Source organism: Anabas testudineus, chromosome 7 (assembly GCF_900324465.2).
Source record: "Anabas testudineus chromosome 7, fAnaTes1.2, whole genome shotgun sequence".
NCBI lineage: Eukaryota > Metazoa > Chordata > Actinopteri > Anabantiformes > Anabantidae > Anabas > Anabas testudineus.
The window spans coordinates 503,962-524,910 of NC_046616.1; the positions used below are offsets into that span (position 1 = coordinate 503,962).

At 42.4% G+C, this 20,949-nt stretch overlaps 1 protein-coding gene across 5 annotated transcripts in view; it reads left to right on the forward strand.

Moving 5' to 3' along the window:
* magixa (MAGI family member, X-linked a) overlaps nucleotides 1-15,538 on the forward strand; it is a 31,447-nt gene extending 15,909 nt beyond the window's left edge. For 2 of the 5 annotated variants that reach the window (XM_026368540.1, XM_026368541.1), the window contains exons 16-21: nucleotides 27-161; nucleotides 10,098-10,292; nucleotides 10,374-10,450; nucleotides 10,962-11,108; nucleotides 12,145-12,283; nucleotides 13,541-15,538. In XM_026368540.1, coding sequence (XP_026224325.1) covers nucleotides 27-161; nucleotides 10,098-10,292; nucleotides 10,374-10,450; nucleotides 10,962-11,108; nucleotides 12,145-12,283; nucleotides 13,541-14,370 — 1,523 coding nt within the window. In that variant the 3' untranslated portion in view covers nucleotides 14,371-15,538. Of the gene's footprint in view, nucleotides 1-26; nucleotides 162-10,097; nucleotides 10,293-10,373; nucleotides 10,451-10,961; nucleotides 11,109-12,144; nucleotides 12,284-12,990; nucleotides 13,079-13,540 lie in introns of all 5 variants that reach the window. The other 3 variants (XM_026368542.1, XM_026368544.1, XM_026368543.1) reach the window with 2 other exon arrangements.
* The last annotated feature ends 5,411 nt before the right edge of the window (nucleotides 15,539-20,949 follow it).

Below are 20,949 nucleotides of genomic sequence, written 5' to 3' on the forward strand. Positions count from 1 at the left end.
ATCAGATCACAACCTGTCTCACACAGACGCAGTAGAAAGACAGGAGGACAATCTAGGACGTGCAGGTGAAACTGTGTTTGGGTTTTGGTCTTCTCCTTCTCCACTGTTCATCATGTTGGAGCGACTACAGTCAGCCCTGAAAACTGTCAAAGACTCCAAACGTAAGTCAGAGTGTGTGTGTGAACTGCACGACAGAGGAATGACAGCGATACTGAAGTAGTCACTGTTTGTCAGGGTTCTGGCTCTTGTCCATCTAATAGCTGGTGCGTGTAATCGCTGCCTAACGCTGAAACACAAACCCCGGGATGCAGGAGAAACTGTTATAGGATTTGTTATTTTGTCAATAAAGTTTTAGAACATCAGAAAACAAATCCACATTTTTTTAGAACTTCATTTTTAGCCTCAGCAGAGTCCATCGGTCGGTCCACTACTTTGTTTCTTACTGACATCCCTCAACAAGTACTGGATTTGGACTGGGACTGGGAGATGATGGCTCTATTCAGACGTTCGTGTTCCCCCGTAGGATGAACTGTCGTAACTTTGTTCATCCTCTTTTCATCAGTGCTGTTACCAGGTCAAATGTTGACAGGGGTGAAACAGTGCTTCAAATCCATAGTTTGGTTCAGACCTCGATTGTTGGATTCTTCTTGTTTTTGGGGGGTCGGTAGATTTTGAAATACAGATGATCCACACTCTGTGCTGTCCCAGAACCAAGCAGACCAGAGGAGCTGCTGGATTAGACAAGACACAGTCTTTCAGAGAGAGCTGCATTATGGGATGTTTTAGCCACAATGACGTGAGTTAGTTATTAGTGAGTCTTTGAGAGTCAGACACTGCTACGAGTGTTTGATTAGTTGATTCCAGTTTAATTTGAAGGAATTTCGGATTGAATGACTTCATATAATTTCTTTTCTGAGCCACTTTCTTAGGTATTGAATGAAATTGGAGCTAAAATAAAGCTCATTCTTTATAAAATAGTAAACTGAATATCTTATTTAACTTGATGTTATTTCAGTGTTTAGTGCTCTATGATATTATTATTGTTCTGAAACCTCTAGTTTTAAAAGAATGTAAAAACCAGCTTGTTTTCAGCGACACTTACTGTAAAATCTTGCTGCGATTGGCTCAGAAACGGTCGGTATAAAAATAAACATGTCGTCTTTTAAACACAATGGTTGAATACTGTGAACGTGTTTATCTCCACTTGTAAAGGCTTCCTCTTGTTTATTCCTCTTCCTCCTTTTTTTCCTGTTAAACATTTTTCGAGGAGTTTTCTTTATCTGATTTGTGAAATTTATGAAATGTGATATTTGCCAATAGCAATAACATTTGACTTCTCTCACCTCCTCCTCCTCGTCCTCTTCAGTCTTTATCAGCTCTCAGGAATGTCTGACATATTTTCACCTCATTGAAACTGCTGCTATTACTCTGTGTGTGTACTTGTTCATCAATCTGTCAAAGGTTTTGGGGACAAAACTCAAAATGTAGTTTAAGGCTGAAGGTTAGGAATGTGATGGCTGCTGTGACCTTCATCATCACAGAAACAATCAGAAACCAGCTGAACCTGTCACACGCTGGCTCCAGTTTAACACTGGAATCAAATTGTCAGTATCTCCTGACCCTTCAACCCCCCCAGCTTCCTCCTAACAATGATTTTCTTCTATAACTAACGTTGTATTTTAATGTTGGCATAATTACAGACGTGTGTGCTTGTGTCTAAACACACTTGTGCGGACAAAAAACAAAACGTCCTCTGAAGGCAAATGATGAAAATCATCATTTGCCTTCAGAGGACGGTGAGGTTACGTTCAGGGTCAGTGTTTCTGGACAGGTGACAACATAACTGTGTGTGTTCAGTACGAGCTGGTTTCACTTTGACTATCAGTGTGTGTGGATTTACATGTATGACTCTCACGCTGGCCGACAGAGCTGCTCTGTGATCAGGGTTAAAGGAATATTCCACCAGAAAGTTGAGTGATCTGAAATGATTAATGGACGCATGAATTCACCAAAGTGAGTTTAAGGAACGATCCAGATTAAATCTCTGCTATTTGATAAAAAAGCTTGAGTAATAATGATAATGATGTCTGTAATTCATCTATTTATCATGTGATTGTGAAGAAAACTGTACAAATGGGTCAGATAATGATTTCATTTCTAAATTCAAAAAGAACTTTTATATATCAAATAAATTAGTTTCTCACAGTCTGAAGGACAAACTGTTACTGTAGATTAAAAAGGAGGCAGAAATGTGACAGTTAGAATTAATCCGAGTTAACACAGTCACTTCAGAGCCTTCATTCTACAGTGTAGAAGTCCCTTTGGCATTGATTACAGTCTTCTTGAATAAGTTGAACTTCCATCTCATGACATTATTCGTTATAATTCATTATTCATTTCAGTTTTACAAAGCACGGAGCACGGTGTTATTATGTCTCTGTTGAAAGAATATCTCAGTTTTGATGATACTGTTCAGGCTTTTTTGGGATAAAGATGCATTTTCAGCATGTTGGGGAGTGGAAGCTGCCATAAATTAGGATAAATGTAAACAGTGACGCATCGATCCATGCAAATCGGCATATTTATGTAATATTACATTACTTACATTATTACATTACAGAACCTTGTTCTCATGCTCTCTGAGTCCTTTAGATGCTGCGTGACACTAAAGACGCTGTGACACCCAAAGGCCTGATGTTGATTGGAGTCACTCAGAGGTCATGCTCCTCCATCTCTGCAGAGAACCTCTAAAGCTCAGTTACAGTGGTTGTTGGGTTCCTAGTGTCCTTCCTGGTCAGGATCCTCCCAGTCCGGTTTCTCAGTTCAGACAACCAGCTCTGGGACTCTAGGTCTGGGTGGCTTCAAACTGAAACTTGTCTGGTTCTGTGGCTCCTCACAGGTTATTGTGGAAGTCTCAGCAGCAATTGAAATGAAAAGTTTTGTCTTCTGACAGACAAAAGTTAGAATTAATGTTCCTCTCTGGAGCATATCAGACGGCAAAGTCTGAGTTCGGGAGGGTCTGAAGGTTTTTTCTGTCTTGTAAAAGTGGCTCTGAGTGCTTTTTGTTGGTTCGACCAGAGTTAATATTGACTCAAGATAAACCCGCTGCACTGGCTGCTGACATATTATTGCTCTGTGTCTGAAAATGTGCCTCCCCCCACAAATTAAATCGTATTATTTAGTTCACATAAATGCGATTCAGCCTTTAATCGTGCACGTGTTTCAGTTGTTTATCACAGAAGCAGTTCAAACTTTTAGTGTCTGGTTGTCACTAGTTGTGTCCTTTTTAGTTAAATCTGATCACAGACGGGACACAGTGTAAAAATGTAGTCGCTTTTTACGATGATAGAAAAAGCTGAGTGTGTGTGTGTGTGTGTGTGTGTGTTATGTAACATTAAGCCTCAATGACATGACCCAGAGCTGCTGACTGACGGAGCTCTGACTGTCTGTGTCCAGATGTGCCATCTGTTTCCAGCTGTGGCTTCATGTTAAAACCATCAAACGAACCCAAAACAAAGTGAACTCAGAACAAATGAACATGAACACTAATGTTTAAAGCCATTACTTTAAAACAGTTTGTTTCCTTTCGGCCGTTTTGTGGGTCTGTAACACTGGATTTCTTCAGATTTGGACTAAGTGATGAACTGATTAGATTGTGATGGTCAAAGGTCAAAGGTCACTGTGATCTCATGTACAGTATGTCCTATTCTCATTAAAGCTATATGTCAGGAACCTCTCAAAACCTGTTCTTAAAAGTACCAATCCAATAGTGTAAAAACACTTAAGCACATGTCTGGATGTAAAGTATGCAAATATTTCAGCAAAATATATTTAACTTGTTTAAAATAAACACTATGTAGAAATGCTGTGATATGGAAGAGTTGCTGCATACAAACCTTTACTTAAACAAAAGTACAAATGTACTAGTATCAAAATATACTTCAGGTACCCAAAAAGTAGTATTCCTTATGCAGAATTACGTATTTTCAGAATTTGTATGATATTATTGAATTATTATTATTGATGTATTAAAGGTGGAGGTCACTTTAGTCACTGTTTTAATGATCAGTTTTAAATGTAAATTATGATATATATGGTTTTAATAAGACAGAGATTATACTGTATCATGTAGCGAGAACCTAATGTTATTAAAAGCACGCAGTGGTGTAAAAACAGAAAATAGAAAATATATTTAAATATACAGTAGAGACAACCTACAGTTTCCTAAATATCAAGGTCCCTGCTTAGTCCCAATAAAAAGGTTTTGAACAGGAGTAAAACAGCAGCATATTAAGTATATTTCAGTAGTTACATCGATTCTGAAGCACAGAAGGTGCTTCAGAATATAAAAAATATAAAAAACTTGAATGAGATATTTGAAAATTAGAAATTAGAAAACACTTTCAGATACCTCCCCGTTATTGGTGTTCATTTAGCAGTTGGTGCTACTAATTATCTGACAAACCCTGTTTAACTAGCAGCCAAACCTCCAGTTTTCACTGACTTTGCAACATGGTGAGCCGTTCTAAAGTAACTGAAACCCTCTGGCAGCAGGTTGTCCAGATTAAGGACAAGGGGATGACTCTATCAGCCACAGCAAAGACGTTGGTCGTTATCAAACCTGTGATTCCCAGAATATTGCATCTTTACAACGTCACAAATTCATACAAGTCCCCAAGAAGGCTACTCGTCCACAAAGACAAATGAAAGCGAGGACAGGATGATACAGGGAGTGTCAACAGACAGTCAGTCACCTTTGCTAAGGAGCATGTTGGGTGGATACAGGAGAGTTGGTCCAAAGTTCAATTTAGTGATGAAAGCAAGTTTAATTTATTTGGGTCCGATGGGAAACATTATGTCCGTCGTTAAACTGGGAAAAGACTGAACCCAAAGTGTGGAAAGAAGTCAGTGAATGCCGAAGGAGGAAGTGTCGTGGGTTTTCTGGGCCTCTTCCACACTTCTTCTTCTTCCTTCACATATTGGACAAAGAGGACAAGTGGTTTGAGAGAGGGGTGAGGGAAGCGTTGCTTGTGCAAATCAACACCCCCTCACTTAACGACCCACTTCAGGTGATAGAGCGGTTGACAGAGGGGTGAGTATCACATCCTCCCCATCCTTTGTTTCACCTAACGAGCCTATTCAGTCCATGGGTGGAGTCAAACCAAACCTGGAGGATAAATCTGTGTCTCTAACCAACTCTCTTCAGACTGCAGAAGATACTTGATGAGTAGTGAAATGTTTCAACCTAACAAAAGGAAGTCCAGTTACCAGTTACCATGACTCAACATCCAGATAACTTCACCTGGACAACTGAGAATCTTCACCGACATGTGGAAGAGACTTGGATACGAGTGAACCAACATCACTCCAGAGCGGTGTGAGAGACACCACAGGTGTGCTGAGGTCATTCAAAGGGTCGGGACACTTCGCTTTGGTTCTTTTGTTGTATGATATAGCCACAACAAGCATTCCTTTAAATGTTGAGCAATGAAGAAGAGATTATCTATGAAAATACATTGTTCTCCAATGAAGTTACTGTTAGCCCCTGCTGAAACAGCTAAATAAAAGTACTTTATTTGAATAAGCAGTAATTTGTATTAATACAGTACTGCTGTGTGTAGTTTAGTTTTAGCAGAATAAACTTTCAACTCTCTAATAATAGAAGCTTTAATCCATAATTCACCAACTGAGCTGTGCGTGTTTGGAGCTGAGGTGGAGAAATTCACGGTGACATACTCAGTGTCTGTTCTCTGACAGCTTTAGCTGCTGCTACATGTAGAGATGCTGATGAAGATAACGTTTGCAGCATAACAGTCAGTTCTCCCTCTGTGTTTATCTGCTCTTCAGCATCCTGGCTCCAGTCGTCTTTCTCCAGTTACTGATTTGATACTGTCACGGAAACAGACACCTGGTTACTGTGATCAGGGTAAGGGATCGTAGAAACCTGATTTCCACAGGTAGATTTCTCCTGGAGAACATGTCTCTGAAAACATGTTTCAGCTTTTCAAAGAGCCTGGATGACGACGATGGTGGTGGTGGTACAACAGCAAAGAGGCTGAGGGCAGTTTCTGTTTGAGGAGCTGTGGAGCTGGGTTTTACCTCAACAGGTTAATATTTTATTGGCTTTTCCATCTGGAGTCGCAGAAGCTGTGGTCGGCAGAACAGTTTTTACCAAATGTTCTTATACATGATTCATAGAGTCGCTGCAGGGAACTAAACTCACACAGTGAACAGAGGAAATGTTCAGGAAGAACCCTCAACACAAAGCTCTCAGAAAGGTGCATCAGGTTTAACCTGACGAACACGACACCGTGCAGTGTTTAAGAAATGAACATGATTCAGTCTGTTTTTTAAAATTCACATTTCACGTTGGAGTTGGCCTCTGTTCTGTCTCTAATGGAGACGTTCAAACTCCAGACTTTATTTTAAATATATAGTTTGTTTGGTTCACAGTGGATCAAAAAAGTGCTCTTTGTTCCTGGACTTCAGGTTCCTGAAGATGATTCATGTGAAAGTCTTCGTGTGTTGTGCCTGACTGGGAGTCCCAGGTATTTGTGTTGGAGTCACACCTTTAGAGTTACATAAGGTCACATGAGTCAAGGTGTGAACAAATGGCAACGCACCTAAACCTAAACTGCAGCTGGCATTAGTTCCTGTAGGAAACATACATGAACCTACATTAATTAACAGAACCTGGGTCTGAAGAAAAGCACTCGGGTCAGAGGAAGGTCTTGGTTGTGTGTGTGAAGTGACCGATCCATACGCTGAACCCAACCATGAGACTCTTTAAGAACATTGAAGTCGATATCTTGATGTTAAACAGCAGCACATGATGCTGTAGGTAAGATGTTTTCATTTACATTAACTGGGAACATTTGGTTCTTATGTGTGGACATGAAGCTTGTGTACGTTCTATAATGAGTGAAGATTCAAAAACCGAAACAGACAAACACGTGGTGTCATAAATAAAGGAAACATCATAGTAGTGAATGGACAGAGCTGTATGGGTGTGACACCCAGTAATTTCCAGTTAAAAGATGTCTATAGACGAGCGGCCGTGCAGAGGGAGATGCTGTGATGTTTGGCTATATTTAGAGCTGCACAGACAGTGTCAGTGTTTCCTCTCCACTTCGAGCTGTCGGTCTGGATAACATCACCCCGCTGCTCCTGCTGTTCCATTTCTTTCTCAGCTGCTTCATGTTTCCTCCTCCGCTTACTCTCAACATGTTAGACTCAGCACTTTGTTTTATCAGCTCACGCTAACATTCCCCCTCCCAGGACTGTTCGCTTTAAATACAGACCTTTGACTCTTTGATACATTAAAGCTGTTTTAAAGTTGTGAAGTTAAACTTCCTGTTCATTCCCCTCTCCATGAATCCTGTTTACTTCAGTCCTGCTGAGTCCACTTCAGTCTCTTTGTTCAGCCCAGTGTCATGTACTGCGTCGGAGTTTACAGGTTTAGTCTCTTTCTTCTGGTTTGGTTTAGTCTCTTTCTCCTGGTTTAGTCTCTTTCTTCTGGTTTAGTCTCTTTCTCCTGGTTTGGTTTAGTCTCTTTCTTCTGGTTTAGTCTCTTTCTTCTGGTTTAGTCTCTTTCTCCTGGTTTATTCTTTTTTCTTCTGGTTTAGTCTCTTTCTGCTGGTTCAGTCTCTTTCTCCTGGTTTAGTCTCTTTCTTCTGGTTTAGTCTCTTTCTCCTGGTCTATTCTTTTTTCTTCTGGTTTAGTCTCTTTCTTCTGGTTTAGTCTCTTTCTCCTGGTTTGGTTTAGTCTCTTTCTGCTGGTTCAGTCTCTTTCTCCTGGTTTAGTCTCTTTCTTCTGGTTTAGTCTCTTTCTTCTGGTTTAGTCTCTTTCTCCTGGTCTATTCTTTTTTCTTCTGGTTTAGTCTCTTTCTTCTGGTTTAGTCTCTTTCTCCTGGTTTGGTTTAGTCTCTTTCTGCTGGTTCAGTCTCTTTCTCCTGGTTTAGTCTCTTTCTTCTGGTCTATTCTTTTTTCTTCTGGTTTAGTCTCTTTCTTCTGGTTTAGTCTCTTTCTCCTGGTTTATTCTTTTTTCTTCTGGTTTAGTCTCTTTCTCCTGGTTTGGTTTAGTCTCTTTCTGCTGGTTCAGTCTCTTTCTCCTGGTTTAGTCTCTTTCTTCTGGTTTATTCTTTTTTCTTCTGGTTTAGTCTCTTTCTGCTGGTCTATTCTTTTTTCTTCTGGTTTAGTCTCTTTCTCCTGGTTTGGTTTAGTCTCTTTCTTCTGGTTTAGTCTCTTTCTCCTGGTTTGGTTTAGTCTCTTTCTTCTGGTTTAGTCTCTTTCTTCTGGTTTAGTCTCTTTCTCCTGGTTTGGTTTAGTCTCTTTCTTCTGGTTTAGTCTCTTTCTCCTGGTTTATTCTTTTTTCTTCTGGTTTAGTCTCTTTCTTCTGGTTTAGTCTCTTTCTTCTGGTTTAGTCTCTTTTCTTCTGGTTTAGTCTCTTTCTTCTGGTTTATTCTTTTTTCTTCTGGTTTAGTCTCTTTCTCCTGGTTTAGTCTCTTTCTTCTGGTTTAGTCTCTTTCTCCTGGTTTGGTTTAGTCTCTTTCTTCTGGTTTAGTCTCTTTCTCCTGGTTTGGTTTTAGTCTCTTTCTTCTGGTTTAGTCTCTTTCTTCTGGTTAGTCTCTTTCTCCTGGTTTGGTTTAGTCTCTTTCTTCTGGTTTAGTCTCTTTCTCCTGGTTTATTCTTTTTTCTTCTGGTTTAGTCTCTTTCTTCTGGTTTAGTCTCTTTCTCCTGGTTTGGTTTAGTCTCTTTCTTCTGGTTTAGTCTCTTTCTTCTGGTTTAGTCTCTTTCTCCTGGTTTATTCTTTTTTCTTCTGGTTTAGTCTCTTTCTCCTGGTTTGGTTTAGTCTCTTTCTTCTGGTTTAGTCTCTTTCTCCTGGTTTATTCTTTTTTTTCTGGTATAGTCTCTTTCTTCTGGTTTGGTTTGGTTTAGTCTCTTTCTCCTGGTTTAGTCTCTTTCTTCTGGTTTAGTCTCTTTCTCCTGGTTTATTCTTTTTTCTTCTGGTTTAGTCTCTTTCTTCTGGTTTAGTCTCTTTCTCCTGGTTTATTCTTTTTTCTTCTGGTTTAGTCTCTTTCTCCTGGTTTGGTTTAGTCTCTTTCTGCTGGTTTAGTCTCTTTCTCCTGGTTTAGTCTCTTTCTCCTGATGAAACAGCGTCCATGTGTCTCTCTCTTCACTGTGACCTCGGATCTGTCAGAGCAGAAATGGTTTTGTTTTTCCTTTGTTCGCAGTGACTAGTGTCTCTGAGGCAGAAAATCTTTCTGAGAAGTCGCCTCCCTCTTCCCTCTCCGAGCTTTCCTCACTGGTTTGGATCAGGTGTGTGGGATGGATTTGGCAGCCTCAGACAAATGTTGTTTATCTCCCTGTTCAGGCCCAAAATCAGTTCAGAGCAGAGCTACACTGAGTTTTTCATCCCTTTGAAAACCAGTTTTCTGGACCGACACCACCCCAGTTCAAAACCACAGACTACAGGGATCATATCATCATGTGATGCACTCGTTCTGGCTCCACCTGGTGGTCACGTTGAAACAGAAACTCAACATTAAAATACTTTTTCAGATTATTAGAGAAAGCAACAGCTACAAAGTGAGTCAGTCTGATGAAGATGGTGTTCAGTAGTAAGATCGTCCTGGAGCCTCGAATCGAATCATGTGTAAAGGTTCTGTAATCAAATTATGGGGATTCTGAAGCAGCACAAACCCAAAGTATAAAGTGAGAGCAAATAAAAGGTACTTGTCCAGCTGTCAGACAGGAGTGTCATCAGGAGGAAACACTCAGGTCCTGGTCTCCAGTGAGTCTGTGGTTCTGTGTTGTGTTGGACTTTACCCGCTCCACTCTGACTGGACTGGTTTTCAAACTGATCTGACTGGTTCTCTCCTTTTATTGCTGCTGTAGTTTCTCACTGACACAATAGAACCTCGTGCATCTCGAGACAAAGGGATTCCCACATATTTCTTGGTAAATTTCAGATCCACAAACTGAATCGAGCAGCTCCCACGGCACCGAACCAAAGAATCTGGCACGGTTACACGTCAGAGGTCACTGTCACCTTTGACCGGCTGATATATGACCATGTGACCCCCCATCTCTCTGTAGCCCCCTCTCTGATGTCTCACCGGTTCGTGACGGTGCGTCGCGGCAGCCCGGCGGCTCGTAGCGGCCAGATTCAGCCTGGAGACCAGCTGGAGGCGGTGGAGGGTCGGCCGGTCGGAGGTCTGCAGCACCGAGACCTGGCCCAGATCCTGAGGAGAGCCGGGAACACGTTGAGACTGAGCATCACGCCGAGACACCGTATGATGCACGCACACACACACACGTTTGTCAGGTTCCTGTGACGGTTGCGTCTAATACTGCCCCCCCCCTCGCCCACAGATCCCTCCTCTGTGTCAGAAGGAGCAGACTTGGACATTGACGGCCAAATGATTAAAGGATCCAGAGCAAGGTCAAAGGTCACTGTCACATTTATTTTCATTACTTAAAGTTTTACAGTAGTGTTAGTACTTTTAGTACTAGTTAGTTTAGTGGAGAGACCACAGGAGAGAGTATTACCTGTAGTAGCAGTAAATGTACTGCATGTTATAGAGGAAATGTGGAGGATTTGAAGGTATCTGTATATTACTAGTATCTGCATGTAGTAGTTGGTGTACCACTGGAAATAATATTAGTAGTTATAGTGGTAATTCTAAAATAATATGAGTAGTAATAAATCAGTACTCTGTGAAAAACGTCTGCATTCAAAAGAGTACTGAAGTTAAAGTACACAAGTAGTATGAAAATGTACTCACAGTACCAAAAGTAAAAGTAGTGATTGATGCAGTAATGGGAAAACATCACTAAAGTACAAATACTACGGATTTAGTAGTAGTAGTAGTAGTAGTTAGAAGTACGTATTTATTTCTGCCACAGCAGTACTAACAGAATTAGTTTTAGTATCAGCAATAGTGTGTCTGTCTCCCTCAGGATGAGTCCAGGTTCTACAGCGTCGACCTGGAACGAGGTCCTACAGGTTTTGGCTTCTCTCTGAGGGGGGGCAGCGAGTACAACATGGGACTGTATGTACTGGGACTGATGGAGGGGGGGCCGGCCCAACGCAGCAACAAGATACAGGTACACACAAACACACACAAACACACACACACACACACACACACACAGTAACACACACACAAACACACACACACACACACACACACACACACACACACAGTAACACACACACACAAACACACACACAAACACACACACAAACACACACACAAACACACACACACACACACACAGTAACACACACACAAACACACACACACACACAAACACACACACACACACACACACAAACACACACCCAAACAGTAACACACACACAAACACACACACAAACACACACACAAGTAACACACACACAAACACACACACACACACACACACACACACACACACACAAACACACACCCAAACAGTAACACACACACAAACACACACACACACACACACACAGTAACACACACACAAACACACACAAACACACACACACACACACCCAAACAGTAACACACACACTTTAATATCAGTAAATGCTGCTAATTCATTACAGAACATTTTCTCCCTGCTCAACACAAACAGAATGATTTAACATAAAAACCTGAATAATAATAATAATAACAATAACAATAATACTACAATAATAGCAGTTTACTGTTTCTGTGGAGACCACACTGAGCCCCTAAACACTACGAACCGAAAGGAGGTTTAACACAAGTTCACACTAAAACCCAGCTCGGTGGTTTCCTGTCAAACCCGTCTGGTCCAGTACGTGATTCTGTCCTTCATAAATTTAAGTAATAAGCATCAAACATTCATCATCCAGCCTAAATATTTCCCACTAAATGGTCCAATGAATGTTGTTAGCGCAGGAACCAGATAAAGATAAAAGCTGGTTTTCACCTGTCCTTTCTGATCTGACTCCAGATTCTTCTCATGCTTCTGTGAATACGTTCAGGTGCGCTGATCCTGCTTATGGCGAGCTCCTCGCGAACGGGGTTTTTTTTCACTGAGGTTGAACAATCACCAGAGACATTTTGGACTAGAGCAGACGTTGGAAATGTGTTTGTGATGTTGAATTAAGCTGCACCTGTGTTGTCAGGTGTCGGATCAGCTGGTGGAGATAAATGGAGACAGTACAGCAGGAATTACTCACAGTCAGGCTGTGGAGCAGATTAGAAGAGGAGGACATCGAATCCACCTCGTCCTCAAGAAAGGAAACGGATACGTGCCCGACTACGGTGAGACTTGAACAGTCCAGTACTGATACACCTGAGCACACAGGTGACTGGTTTCTCTATCTGCTTTAATTTAACATCTGCTCCCTGAAATAGTCGAGGTGTAAGTTGGTTGTTTCTTGGTGGCATCTGAATCGAGAACAAGCTTCATCGGTTCTGATTGACAGGGGAAGAGTTTCAGGTACTTCACCTGTGGTGCTTCTGAGCCCACTACAGTCACATGTATGGATGCAGTGCTGTGACTCACTGATGACGTTTAAATCACAAGTGTGTGGCCAGCTACACACACCTCCCCAAACTGTAGCTACTCTGTGACTGGTCGACTCAGCAGCATCACAGCAGTCGTACTGATCACGTCCTCTCACGTCTCCTCTCTTTCTGCAGTGCAGTGATTTCAGTAAAAGGTATTGAAACGTGCTGTGTCGCCCACTAGTGGTTAGGATGTGTAACTTCTGCACAGTGTATAAATCACACGTTTCCCCTCCCACCGTCAGTCAGAACTGATGAAACGTCTCTACTCTGGTCTGGACTTGTTTGAATATGGTTCTCTTTCTGTGACCTTCTCTGTGACCTCTGTCCTGACTCAACCACAGCTTTACATCACCAGCAGAGTTGATCATCACTGAATCTAGATTCTCTTGATTTCTGCTGTCTCGCTGTTTGACTGTGTCTTTTCTCCTCCTATCTTTCCTCCTCCTCCTCTTCCTCAGTGGAGTTGTCCAGCCTGTCTCTCTGTATGACAAACTCCAAACAGGGCGAACCCTGTTTCTACGTGATCGGACGCACAGAAAACTCGCGGTTTGTAACTTTCTGCTCTCACTCTTTTTATTCCCTTCACTTTCTCGTCGCTCCATCTGCATGTTAACCACTGTTGAAATCTGTTATTCATTAGCTGTTTCTGTTCTGTTGTCATGTAACATGTTAATGATATAACACGTGAATAATGTACACGTGCTATTAATTATATGGTTTAACGTGTTAAGAACAGTGGCTACACGTTGTTTACATGTTATCAAAATGAACACATTAAGATGTCTTTACATTAGATAATGAATACTACACTACACCGATGAAGTACAGGTACTATGCTGAGGTTTGTCACAAATATAAATGTAAGAAGCAGTAAAACAGAAAATAAAAATGATGTTTCCATCCAAGTAAACTGCGAAAAATAAATAAATCTAATCACAACATGAACAGAGACGACACAGTAGCATCTGATGGACGGATCAATAATCTGTTTCTCTGCGTTTGTTTCAGGCCCTGAGGAAGGAGCCCTCTCCTCCTCCCGCTCTTCACACAAAGAGGAGCAGGATGTAGACATGGTAACCATGACAACCGCCTCTGTCAGCAAGCAGAGAGGAGAAGGAGGTGCAGGTGTTACGGGAGGAGGAGGAGGAGGAGAGAGGAGGAAGAGCAGAGAGGGAGAAACCAAACGAAGAACAGGAGGAGGAGGACTGGTGCCTCCTGATTTGGACCTGGACCTAGTGGAGGAGGAGGCACGAGAGGTGGAGAGGAGGAGGGTGCAGGAGTTAGGAAGGCAGCAAAAAGAGGAGGAGAGGAGGCAAAGGAGGGAGGAAGAGGAGGAGGAGAGGAGGAGGAGAAGTCAGACTGTCAGGCAGAAGAAGCAGGACAACCAGAGAGAGCAGGGGAGGAGGAGCCGGAGTTTACCCAGGAATGGTGCTCGAACCTGGGACACTTTTCAGCTAGAGGAGGAGATGGAGGTAGAGGAGTCTGGAGGACGAGTGAGGGGGAGGAAGAGCGAGATGAAGAGCAGGAGCAGGGAGAGAGACGGCGGCAGACAGGGGGAGGGGGGACAGCACTCTGGGAGCTCGGCTGCCGCTCAGAGGGAACCGTTTTCCTTCCTCATGTCGATGGACAACGACGAGTGTCTGTCTGACAGCGAATCAGCAGCCAGCGTCACTACCACGGGGTGGAGGGAGGATTCTGGGTGGAGGAGAGCTGAGTCTCCATGGCGACAGGGCAACGCTCCCGGCCCCTGGCTGAAACCGAGCCCACAGAGAATAACACAGGTTCTGATTTGCAGTAGGCTTAGTGGGCAGGAACTGGCAGGCGGGCTCTCTCTCTGATTGGCCAGCAATGAGGACATTCTCTTTTATTATTGGCATTTTTTATATTGGCTACTTATAAGGGCTTTTTTGATTGGCCTGCTGAGAGAAGACCCGCCTCTTTCTACATCTTACTAGATGACTGCAGACATTTCTGTTTCTGATTGGATAGTAAGAAGCAAGCAGAAGAGAACTTGTTTCTGATTGGCTGGTGGGTGGGTTTTGAGGTCTCTGATTGGCCAGAGACATAACAGCTGCACACAGTTAACAATTTTAATTTTAATTTTTTATCATCACCTGTCGGCGAGACCTGTATCATTAAGTCAAAGCAGTGTGTTGACTGGTTTCTGGTATCATAAAGCTGGTGCACCTTTAACCTGGGTGGATCACCATAGTAACAGATGCTAGCCTGCTCCATGGCAGATATGATAATGAGTCAGTCAGGTTCCCATGACACAGAGATTCTGATACAGATCGGGTCAGTAGAATCTCTTCATCTCCTCTTTCTGTGAACAGAGTTTATTCTCAACATGATTCCTTGAACTGCACCGACTGGTTTTCAGGCTGCGCTCACATCAGTTAACGCTCAGACGTTGATGGATCATGTCTGTCAGGGACATGGATCCAGATCTGGTGTAAAAACTGCTGAGCTCCTATACTTGAATTGAATCAGTTAGAACTGATCCACATGTGAAGAACAGCAACAGAACGAGGTGTGAACCCGGTCTCTGTGGTCGCGCTCCTTTAGCTGTGTGGAGCCGGCGCCAAACGCTGAGGCAGGTGATCTGTGTAGAGAGGCAAATCCTGATCCGACTGTTCTGACAGTGGTCGCAGAGACTCAGATCAGATAGGAAGCAGATCCAGGACCACATAAGTGGACCAGATCTGACAGGAAAAATCTGATGTGGTTTGCTCACACTGCAGAGAAAAAACCTAAACTGAGCCACTTCAGTTGTGATGTGAATGCAGCCTCGATGACTTGGTGTTAATGGCCTCCAGCTTCACAGACTCTGCATGATACAGGCTCCAGGTCACCGTCATCATCACCTTCATCTTTCTGAATTTCAAATCGTATGCAAACCACATGTTCTGTCCTCCAACGCTGTTCTGTGATTCCTTTTCTGTGTAACCTGAGCATGTGAATAACACTGGAATGATTTTTTTATTTTTATAAAGCTGAACATGTAAATGCTCGATGACATTATTCAGATTATTCAGATTATTATTAGAGATTAAATAGAACCAGAGATGGTTGATTTGCCTGCTTGCTTCTAAAGAAAAAAAAAGCCTAACAGAGCCATACACACACACACACACACACACACACACACACACTCTCAGATGTCAGGTCCAGCTGTGTCAATGAAGACAGCATCGCTATGGCAACACAGCCGAGAGGATGCAGGATGGATGACCTGTTTCTATGGCAACAGCCATGTCGGAGCATGGACTGTGTGGCCAACACGACCGGCGACCTGCAGCTCTGGATCATAACAAGTGCCTCGTTTTGATTTTCAGCCTTCGTCCTGCAAACTGACCCCTGACCCCGCCCCCAGACATGACCCCTAACCCTAACCCACAGTTTGTGCCTGTACTCGTTGTTTTTATACCTCAGATGTTTGGGTTGAGGAGAGGTTTACGTCAAAGACACAACATGAAGTGTTTCCTTTAGCAGAACTGAAACTGTCCTCACGTCGACTCGTCTCCATCTCGTCTCTGCCGTGTTCAGATCAGGCTTCAACACATTTACTGATTATCTGTTCAACTGGCAGTTCATCGATTTGTCTACAAATGTCAGAGAAGAGTAAAAATGCCTGTTAGAATTTCCCACACGTCAAGGTGATCTACGCTGACAGCTTGTTTTACCCAACCTGCAGTCCAAAGTCCAAAAGCATGTGAGAAGCTGGATTAGACCCAGTCTGAGACTCTGCTGCAACTAATGTGATCATGAAATAAGTGAAGTTCTCTCAGTTCAGCTTCTCACACTTTTCTGACATTTACCATGACGTCACAGACTAAATGATTCAGTCCAAACAGAAACTGTTCAGCAGGTTAATCCTGATCCTTCATTTGAGACTGAACCTGGGTTGAATGGTAGTTTATTTGTTGGAGTCATGAGAAATCAAATGTTCCATCTTGTCCAGTTTTCCAGTTACGTCTGTCAGACGTGCAGCGGCTCTTCTCCAGCTCCTCAGAAGAGTCTGCAGCTCTTCTCTGACCGATGTGCTGACGTAGCCTTTCTGTCTGTATTTCCTCATTACTCGCTCTGACCTACGTGGACCTATGTCCAAGTCTAGTTCTGATCGAGTTTTAATAGCACAGGGAAAACTGCAGCATTTTTAGTTCTGGATTCCAAAACACAAGAAGACACGCGCGAAGAGCCGTGTGTGGTAAATCCTGCTTGGTGAAGGGGGTGATGCTCTGTTCGACCTGTGTTATAGCAACAACTGTTTCTATGATTTTGTGAGGTACAGTAAGAAGCTGCTGCTCGTCTGTCTGATGCTGAAGACGACGTGTCTAATCTGATCTATGATTCAGTCGCTGATTCAAGCCACTACTGCCCGACTGGGACGGTTCGGACATTCTTCTACTGAGAAACTGATTAAAGTTCAAATGAATCCCATTAAGTTCATCTTCATCCCTGTTTTATCCATCACATCCTACTGTGATGTTTTTTTACCTCATTTCACTTCCTGTTTGTTTGTGTACATGCCCTCAGGATTTACACTACAACTCCCACAACTCCCCGCGCTGCCCTTTAGTCCCCCCAGCCTGCTCTCTCTAAGGGCATTTAGATCTTTGTCTTCTATGCATTTTCTAAGACTGTCGATGGACGGTCTGATCTCTGATCAGCAGCCGGTCGGATCACAGAGCCTGAACTTCTAACATCAGGTCTTATTATTCAGGTTCTGGTCCAAAGACAACCAGGAGGCACCAAGGCCTGAACAGGATGTGGCTGTTTTAGAGAGCAGGAATGATGTGATGGAGGAGCAGCATTCACCTGTCTGTTGGTTTAATAAAGTGTTGATGTCCAGTAGCTGGCTGTGAACTCACTGTCTCTATAAACACACGACTGGACCAGACTCCATTCAGTAAATGTCTAATTTAACAAACTTGTGGTAAAATGTTGGGAGATTGGTTGATGTTTACAGGGACTGAGTCAGGATGTGAAACTGCTAGCTCGCCTCAGTCTGAAGTTAGAAAATACACCTGCATCCTGAGGTGAAATCAAATCAGGTATAAAATCAGAGTAGATGATCAGATACCACCCGGAAGAACCTTCTATTTTATTATATTGAAGATCTGGGTGAAGTAAGCCTTTAACTGACCCTTTCTCTTTTTACTGAACTTCTGTCCATGAATAAAATAGATTCACGTCTGCTGACTTTTATTTTATTCCCTCCACTGATTTGAAAGGTGTTATTCTTACAGAAACATATTTGGACAGTTGGAGCAGAACTGACTGTGAACACATCATCATTTAACACAGGTCTATCCAGCAGGTAGGTTAGTCCACATTCACCGCAGCCACCACAGGTGCATCTCTCCACCTAATGAGGCTTCAACATCTTCTTCATCCTCTGGGAAAAATACCTGCTGGTCAAAGGTGCCCCCCCCCCCACACACACACACACACACACACAATGGGCCTTTTTCTTGTCAAATCTTTCTGATAAAGAAATAAATACCAACATACGCAGGCTCACATGAGCAGCGACACGCCCCCAGTTTTACAGCAAACACTCCCTAATGTTATTCTTGTAAATTCAAAACAGACCAACATCTAATACTAGTAAGACTTTTGGTGACGGGGAGTTCGTCTAACTTCTTAAGAATAAGTACATTTAGTCATTTAGTCATTTATCAGATGCTTTTATCCAAAGCGACTTACAAGTGAGGAACAAGGCAAACAAACAAAATATGGAGTCTACGGTAAACGGACTCCTGACCTGGTTCATGATGGGCTGATTTCTTCATTAGAATCTATGCTGCTATAATATACTCTTCTCTACTCTACCTTACTCTTCTCTACTCTACCTTACTCTTCTCTACTGTTCTCTACTCTACCTTACTCTTCTCTACTCTTCCCTTACTCTTCTCTACTCTACCTTACTCTTCTCTACTCTTCCCTTACTCTTCTCTACTCTTCTCTACTCTACCTTACTCTTCCCTTACTCTTCTCTACTCTACCTTACTCTTCTCTACTCTTCTCTACTCTACCTTACTCTTCTCTACTCTTCCCTTACTCTTCTCTACTCTTCTCTACTCTTCTCTACTCTACCTTACTCTTCTCTACTGTTCTCTACTCTACCTTACTCTTCCCTTACTCTTCTCTACTCTTCTCTACTCTTCTCTACTCTACCTTACTCTTCTCTACTCTTCCCTTACTCTTCTCTACTCTACCTTACTCTTCTCTACTGTTCTCTACTCTACCTTACTCTTCCCTTACTCTTCTCTACTGTTCTCTACTCTACCTTACTCTTCCCTTACTCTTCTCTACTCTCTCTACTCTACCTTACTCTTCTCTACTCTTCCCTTACTCTTCTCTACTCTTCTCTACTCTACCTTTCTCTTCTCTACTCTTCCCTTACTCTTCTCTACTGTTCTCTACTCTACCTTACTCTTCCCTTACTCTTCTCTACTCTTCTCTACTCTTCTCTACTGTTCTCTACTCTACCTTACTCTTCTCTACTGTTCTCTACTCTACCTTACTCTTCTCTACTCTACCTTACTCTTCTCTACTGTTCTCTACTCTACCTTACTCTTCTCTACTCTACCTTACTCTTCTCTACTGTTCTCTACTCTTTTCTACTCTTCTCTACTCTACCTTACTCTTCTCTACTCTACCTTACTCTTCTCTACTCTACCTTACTCTTCTCTACTGTTCTCTACTCTACCTTACTCTTCTCTACTCTTCCCTTACTCTTTTCTACTCTACCTTACTCTTCTCTACTCTACCTTACTCTTCTCTACTGTTCTCTACTCTACCTTACTCTTTCTCTACTGTTCTCTACTCTACCTTACTCTTCCCTTACTCTTCTCTACTCTTCCCTTACTCTTCTCTACTCTACCTTACTCTTCTCTACTCTACCTTACTCTTCTCTACTGCTCTCTACTCTACCTTACTCTTCTCTACTGTTCTCTACTCTTCCCTTACTCTTCTCTACTCTTCTCTACTCTTCCCTTACTCTTCTCTACTCTACCTTACTCTTCTCTACTGTTCTCTACCTTACTCTTCCCTTACTCTTCTCTACTCTACCTTACTCTTCTCTACTCTACCTTACTCTTCTCTTCTCTACCTAACTGTTCGCTACTGTTCTCTACTCTACCTTAATCTTCTCTACTCTTCCCTTACTCTTCCCTTACTCTTCTCTACTCTTCTCTACTGTTCTCTACTCTACCTTACTCTTCCATTACTCTTCTCTACTCTACTCTTCTCTACTCTACCTTACTCTTCTCTACTCTTCCCTTACTCTTCTCTACTCTTCTCTACTGTTCTCTACTCTACCTTACTCTTCTCTACTCTTCCCTTACTCTTCCCTTACTCTTCTCTACTGTTCTCTACTCTACCTTACTCTTCTCTACTCTTCCTTTACTCTTCCCTTACTCTTCTCTACTATTCTCTACTCTACCTTACTCTTCTCTACTCTTCCCTTACTCTTCTCTACTCTTCTCTACTCTTCTCTACTCTTCTCTACTCTTCCCTTACTCTTCTCTACTCTACCTTACTCTTCTCTACTCTACCTTACTCTTCCCTTACTCTTCTCTACTCTACCTTTCTCTTCTCTACTCTTCCCTTACTCTTCTCTACTGTTCTCTACTCTACCTTACTCTTCCCTATATATTCTCTACTCTACCTTACTCTTCTCTACTCTACCTTACTCTTCTCTTCTCTTCCTAACTGTTCGCTACTGTTCTCTACTCTACCTTAATCTTCTCTACTCTTCCCTTACTCTTCCCTTACTCTTCTCTACTCTACCTTACTCTTCTCTACTGTTCTCTACTCTACCTTACTCTTCCCTTACTCTTCTCTACTCTTCTCTACTGTTCTCTACTCTACCTTACTCTTCTCTACTCTACCTTACTCTTCTCTACTCTTCCCTTACTCTTCCCTTACTCTTCTCTACTCTTCTCTACTCTTCCCTTACTCTTTCCTTACTCTTCTCTACTGTTCTCTACTCTACCTTACTCTTCCCTTACTCTTCTCTACTGTTCTCTACTCTACCTTACTCTTCTCTACTCTTCCCTTACTCTTCCCTTACTCTTCTCTACTGTTCTCTACTCTACCTTACTCTTCCCTTACTCTTCTCTACTCTTCTCTACTCTACCTTACTCTTCTCTACTCTTCCCTTACTCTTCTCTACTCTTCTCTACTGTTCTCTACTCTACCTTACTCTTCTCTACTCTTCCCTTACTCTTCCCTTACTCTTCTCTACTCTACCTTACTCTTCTCGCTGTTCTGTACTCTACCTTACTCTTCCCTTACTCTTCTCTACTCTTCCCTTACTCTTCTCTACTCTACCTTACTCTTCTCTACTGCTCTCTACTCTACCTTACTCTTCTCTACTCTTCTCTACTCTTCCCTTACTCTTCCCTTAC